This window comes from Ascaphus truei, chromosome 19 (genome assembly GCF_040206685.1).
Source record: "Ascaphus truei isolate aAscTru1 chromosome 19, aAscTru1.hap1, whole genome shotgun sequence".
NCBI lineage: Eukaryota > Metazoa > Chordata > Amphibia > Anura > Ascaphidae > Ascaphus > Ascaphus truei.
In genome coordinates, this window is record NC_134501.1 from 1223521 (window position 1) to 1229989 (window position 6469).

At 41.9% G+C, this 6469-nt stretch overlaps 1 protein-coding gene across 1 annotated transcript in view; it reads left to right on the forward strand.

Annotated features, from left to right (window-relative positions):
- The window catches only part of VPS35 (VPS35 retromer complex component), a 58907-nt gene extending 54118 nt beyond the window's left edge, over positions 1–4789 (forward strand). The window contains exons 16-17 of the mRNA XM_075576287.1: positions 1–137; positions 3248–4789. The exon at positions 1–137 is cut by the window's left edge and continues 7 nt beyond it. Coding sequence (XP_075432402.1) covers positions 1–137; positions 3248–3427 — 317 coding nt within the window. The 3' untranslated portion in view covers positions 3428–4789. The remainder of the gene's footprint in view (positions 138–3247) is intronic.
- The last annotated feature ends 1680 nt before the right edge of the window (positions 4790–6469 follow it).

Genomic DNA, 6469 nt, shown 5'->3' on the forward strand with positions numbered 1-6469 from the left:
GTGGCAAGCGAGTCATGGAGTGTTTGAAGAAAGCCCTTAAGATCGCTAATCAGTGCATGGACCCGTCTCTCCAAGTCCAGCTCTTCATCGAGATTCTGAATAGATACATCTACTTTTATGAAAAGGAGAACGATGCGGTGAGAGCGCTCGGGTTTATTAAATATTACACTCGTTTTTTGGTGGGGGATCAAAGGGAAATAATGTCCGTGATCTGTTGTAATGAGTTATCCCCCTTCTCTATAACAGGGGCGCTTAACTCCAGTCTGCAACACCCTCCCAACAGGTTGGGTTTTAAGGATATTCCAGCTTCAGCACAGGGGGCTCAATCAGTTTCTCAGTCAAAGACTGAGGAGAACTGTGCTGAAGCTGGGATATCCTTAAAACCTGACCTGTTGGGAGGGTGTTGCGGACTGAAGTTGAGCGCTGCCGCTCTAAAAGATGGACTTCTGCAATGTGTTGCATGGTGATCCATATGTCACAGCTCCTGGGAGAATATACGGGTTCTTAACCTGCAGGAAGGCAGACACAACCTACAGGTGTTACTGCACCTGTGCTCGCGTGATCATGCGCTGGCGCTCGTTTGACCGCATTATCTTGTGATTTGCAATACAACTCTTGGGAACCACGACTAGCTGGCGAATTTTTGCGATCACTACATCTGTGGAAGACTAGGGAAATAAAACGCTCACATTGAGGAGATTAATCCTTTGCGTTCCGGAAAAGGTTATGGCACCAGTGTGCCATGAGCCATCTGGCAAAGTGCTGTCATGTCACTGCGACGGCAAGGGACCTCTTCCATTTCCCTTCTCGGCAGAACACGGCCCGCGCTCCATTGGATCGCAGGACGCATTCTAAGCGGGAGGGAGGGACTATATCAGGTGTGGCCAACTTCAGTCCTCAAGAGCCACCAACAGGTCAGGTTTTCAAGGTATCCCTGCTTCAGCACAGGTGTCTCAGTCATCATGACTGAGCCACCGTGTTGAAGCATTGATGTCCTGAAACCCTGACCTGTTGGTGGCCCTTGAGGACTGAAGTTGGCCACCTCTGTCCTACGTCATGGGGCCCCTGGAGTGCCAGACCCCATGACGTAGTGGCTATCTTGGGGCGCACAAAAGGTTAAAGCCCCAAACCTCCCCACCCCAATTTTTTGTTTGTTTGGTTTTTTTTTCTTTTCTTTTTTTACCAATGGAGAACCCGGAGGTCCCACAGTGCTGAACCGTGGTGTTTCCACGCCTCCCCGCCCCCGTTTGCCAGCGGTGAAATCCTGTCAAACTACAGATAGCCGCAGGGTCTCCCAGTGCATGTGTCACCAAGGTGCAACTCCATAAAAGCCTCCCTTTTCTAATGTGGCCGTCCCTCATCTCCAACAGTCATTTAAACCATCTTAATTAGCTTCAATTCATCTAAACGGGTTAAAAACAGATCTAGCTGCCTTTTTATTTTTGTTTTTATACATATCCTACACCTCATTCTGGATTTAAATATCTTATAATATACATGTGGGTGCTCAGACTTCTTTCTTTTACTGTGTGGTGATTTGTCAGTGCTCCTGTCCATGAAATAGATGGGATTTGTATCATCTTCTTACAGCTCCTAACTTGCTTATGGACGTCCATGCTTGTGAACATGTAAAACAATGTATATAAATCTTACAAAATAATTTATAGATCTATTCAAATGAGTGCACTATGTAAAAGGTTGTTGTGGTTTCACCCATTAGATAATCCTTATGGTATATGGGGTGCAGCAGAAGAATACTGCATGGTTCATTCACATAATCGACACCGGGTTTACGTCCTGGAAAACCAGCGTCTTAATAATCTCTAACCAACGCAAGCTACACCTTACTTGTGTCTCTTTATAATAAATTCATAAAGAGAACCCATTGATGTTCCCCTTGGATACGATTATATTATCCATAGTATAATCACACAAATCCGGCCATTATCACACAAATCCGGCCATTATCACACAAATCCGGCCATTATCACAAAAATCCGGCCATTATCACAATAATCCGGCCATTATCACAAAAATCCGGCCATTAGCACAAAAATCCGGCCATTATCACAAAAATCTGGCCATTATCACAAAAATCCGGCCATTAGCATTGTCTCCTTTTTCCCAGATTCACATCATTTTTTTTTTTTTTTAAATTTGTCCCGAAAGCATGCAAATTGGTGTATTTTACACACATGCACCAAGCACGTTTTTGCTCTGATTTTGTGTTATATTCACAGATTCTACGCATGTTTACACGGTTCTCATATAATGTTTGTTTTGAGCAAATGTGTCAATGCTTGGATATCTCGTGACTATTTTTGTAAATAAAAATACCACTTGTAAGCACATTAATGGGGAAAGGCAGGGTTGAAGACCAGTCTGAGACATCATCTCTTGGCATACAATGCTCCCACTGCAGCCAGGGATTCTGGGTAATCACCACCCACCAGACACCCTCCATATTTTAATCAAATACTTGGGAATGGGCTTGGAATGCTAACTAAAAGAGATTTTATTTTTTTATAGACCTAATCCCTTTAATTATAGCTGAATTATTATGCTGTTGTATAGATCTGAATTTAATTTTTCGGGGTGTGGTTATTCCAAAAACACAAATGGTGTCCTTTTAACAGTGCATGGCTACCTCAATGTATCACGGTGCTTTGGTCCAGGTTGCTGCACAAGCGGTTTTGTGGAGTAGTTGTAGGAGAAATCAGAGTAGAGTCGGAGTAATGTAATTATATGTATCAAAAGTTGGGTAGTTTCCTTTGCATCAAAACGCAAAGTTGCCAGCGCAAATTGACACCGATGCAAACAATTGCTTTGAGTTTCGGAGCACAATTTTCATGCATATTTCCTTGTGTGTGCAAAACTATTTAATATAATCTTTATGCCACTTTTTGTATGGTTGAGGTTTATAAAGGACTCTCGTCGACGTCAACCTTCTGTTCAATTATACACTTTTTAAGCATGTCAACAATTTATTTACAGCAGGACTGGCCTATTCCAGTCCTCAAGGGCCATCAACCGGTCATGTTTTAAGGATAGCCCTGCTTCAGCACAGGTGGCTCAATCGTTGACTTAGCCACTGATTAAGCCACTGGTGCTGAAGCAGGGATATCCTTAAAACCTGATCTGTTGGTGGCCCTTGAGGACTGGAGTTGGCCAGTCCTGAGTTACGGTATGTTCATTCTGTTACCGGTTTTGAGCAGAGCATTGAAATGAGAACTCCTTTGGTTTGCAGGTGACCGTGCAGGTTTTGAACCAACTCATCCAAAAGATCCGAGAAGACCTTCCGAATCTGGAAGCCAGCGAGGAAACCGAACAAATAAACAAACACTTTCATAACACACTGGAGCATTTGCGTCTACGGAGAGAATCGCCAGAGACCGAAGGACCAATATACGAAGGTCTTGCCCTTTAAAGAAAACTGAAGAAAACTTCCCACACACTTTACTTTATATTTTCTTTCCATTTACATAATTCTTTTTTTTTTTGTTGTTTTTTTTTTTTTAATGATAGTTACATTTTTGTTTTTTCTCTAGGTTGTGCCTTTTGGTAATGCCAAGTAGGATACCATTAATTTTCACGTGATCTATTCCTCTAAGCACTTGAAAGCATTTGCTTATGTATGGTCAATTGAAGCCTTCAAACTGGACTAGAAAGTATCTATTTGACTATATACTTAGCATTGCCAAATGTTTTAACCCTTCTGCTAATAGAAGGTTCGAAACTGCATTTCAAGTCAATTAAAGCGGCAATCCAAGCGGCCGTTTCTCCCCCCCGCCCATTTTTGTTTATTTTCCTTTACATAGTATTGGGGTACAGAGCTGAACTCCATTAATTTCAGTTCCAGGGACCCCTTGCTTCCAGAGATCCTTGCCTCCGTAGGGGGTGCCAGTAGCCGTTCGGCTAGGTGAGATCACATAATGGCGAAGCTTGAAAGCTCACCTCGCCCTGCAAGCCAGTAGGAAGTCGTGACGTCATCCGGTGCGGCTTCCTGTTTACCCTTTGGAGGACTGTATCTCTGGAAGCAGGAGGTCCCGGAACTGAAATGAATGGGGTTTCGGCTCCTGAGACCCCCTGCTTCAACCCTATGTTAAAATAAATAATGATAAAAAGCGCACTAATTGCTCAACCCTGAGCCATGTTGCAGACCTGATGGCACTGAAGGTGTTAATTGCAAGGTTCTCCAGCACTGGAGAAGTTAAACCTTTACCGAATGCAGGACTCGACCTAATGTCATTGTTTTTCATCTTGGTTCTGTTCACTGCTGTCGCTTCTTGTGCTGTGTATCTGCACGGTGGAGCTTATACTCATACCGAACCTGTCCCCCAGTGCTATGTACTCCGTCTTGGGTTTTATAAATTATTTGACCTATGGGATGTTGTATATGGGCTTCTGCTTCAGTGTTTAAATTGTTTTTTTTTTTTTTTTTATAATGCCGATAACTGCTGCGTGTAATGTTGTCCCTGAAAACTTAGTCTATATTACTGCATGCTTGAAAACTTTTAAAGCGCCATGTTCAAAGACAGAAGCTATATTTTGCATAACAAGGTTCTGTGACATTCAGTGAGGGCCAGTACTGTGCACAGAACTTATTTATCAACAGAATTGTGTTCTAAATAGTATATTAAAAAAAAAAGTACAGTCAAGAGGACTATATAGTGATCTATATAGTGTATGTATAACCATCATTGTACATTTAGGGGTGAATGCATTACACACATTTATTCAGTCCCATGATATGCACCCGTGAAATAATAAAGTTGCTATTAACCGTTAAGATCTTGTCTGGTGTTAAACGCTTTTGCTGCTGTCGTCCTTTTTGAGTGATATATTTTAGCTGTTTCAGGCACCTACAGTACTCATGGTAAAACAATGTGGGCAGAGCAGTGGAATACCAATGAACAGAAGTACCAGACTTGCTTGCATGATGCAAGAAATGTTATTTCCATCCTGTGCGAGGACCAGATTAATACCGATCATGCTCTGTTTTAGCAATTTCTTATGTTGTTGTTTTTTTGTTTTTTTTTAGTTCGTTATCGGGTGTTTCTCTAACCCTCAGTTAGCATGTGGTTCAAGAAACAGGCGTACAGTACAGTCTTATTATACTTATTGGTCTTTGGATATCAGCGTGCAAAATACTATATTAATAAATATACTGTTCCGGTAACTGGATGCTTTATCTTCTACAAAGATTACTATTTTACCCCAAAATTACAACATTCAATGCAAGCAGAGTTTGAATATCTGCACCTCCAGTGGTGGTTCTGCTGTGGATTCCTGTACCTTTTCTTCTGTACAAAGATTAAGTATTTTATATCTAAACTATAATAAATAATCCAGGTTTAAAAACGGATGCGGCAGAATAAACCATTGATCCCCCCTCTGAGTCCGTATCCAGCCCCGTTCCCAGTAATTGCTGTGCCTTCACTACAGATGCAGCCACCAGTATCCGATGATTTGCCTTGCAGTTTACCGGGAGATTGTCCCAGATTTTCCAACATTTCTGCAGCCAGACTAAATTCAGCACACTGGATGTTTCTCATTTAGGAATTAAAATCTATCCCCCCCACCCCTCCCATCTGTGGCATTGGAATCAGTACATCAGCCTTCTCTCTTCTCTCTCCCCATCCCCCCTCCCCATCTACAGTTCTGGAGGAAGAAGACTGAATGTTTCTCGGTAATTGCAATGGTGCCATTAATGGTTTTTATTTTATGGTTGTTTTCAGCCTCCTGAATTCTCGTGAGCATCACTGACCAGGCTTGTTTTTAGGGTTTGACGTTGTAGCGCTGCAGACGGTTATTGTGCCTTGATCTATGATGGGGTATAATCTCTAGGACAGTACTCCCAACTAGTTTTTCCAAGGGCCAGATTAGAGATAAATTAAAAGGGACAGAAGTGTAACAAAACATTCATATACATGTATTCATTCAAAATTACTGCAGTATTTCAACATTTTGTTAGCATCTATAAAGTCTACAACATGTTTTTATTAGTTAAGCTTTATATGGACTTTAAGGGGAATATTCTGTATCTGTAGTAGTGGTTGATCATGCTGCTTTTGCCTGAAATTCCCCATTGTTTCTAGCCTTTTCTGTTACAGTACCATGTAATTTCACAGGGGTTTTTTGTTGCTGCCACAGCACCATTTGTCAATCATACCGTATATTTTATACCTCTACCAGGTCTGTTGTGACTGACATCTGAAAGTCTCCAAGACAGATGGCCCTACTCACTGGACAGTTAACCTTGTCAATATGATGCACAACTGCTTTTCCATGTCAATGATTCGTGGTCCATTCCCTGGTATGAAGCTCAGTGCTTCCCTGACCTGTAGATGCTTCACAGCCCATTGATTCAAGGCCTCTAATCTTCTAATGTGTACAAAAGCTGGGCAAAGTGTAAATTAGGAGTGCAAAGACAGCACAATGATGATACCTAAATTGTACCTGCTGTTAA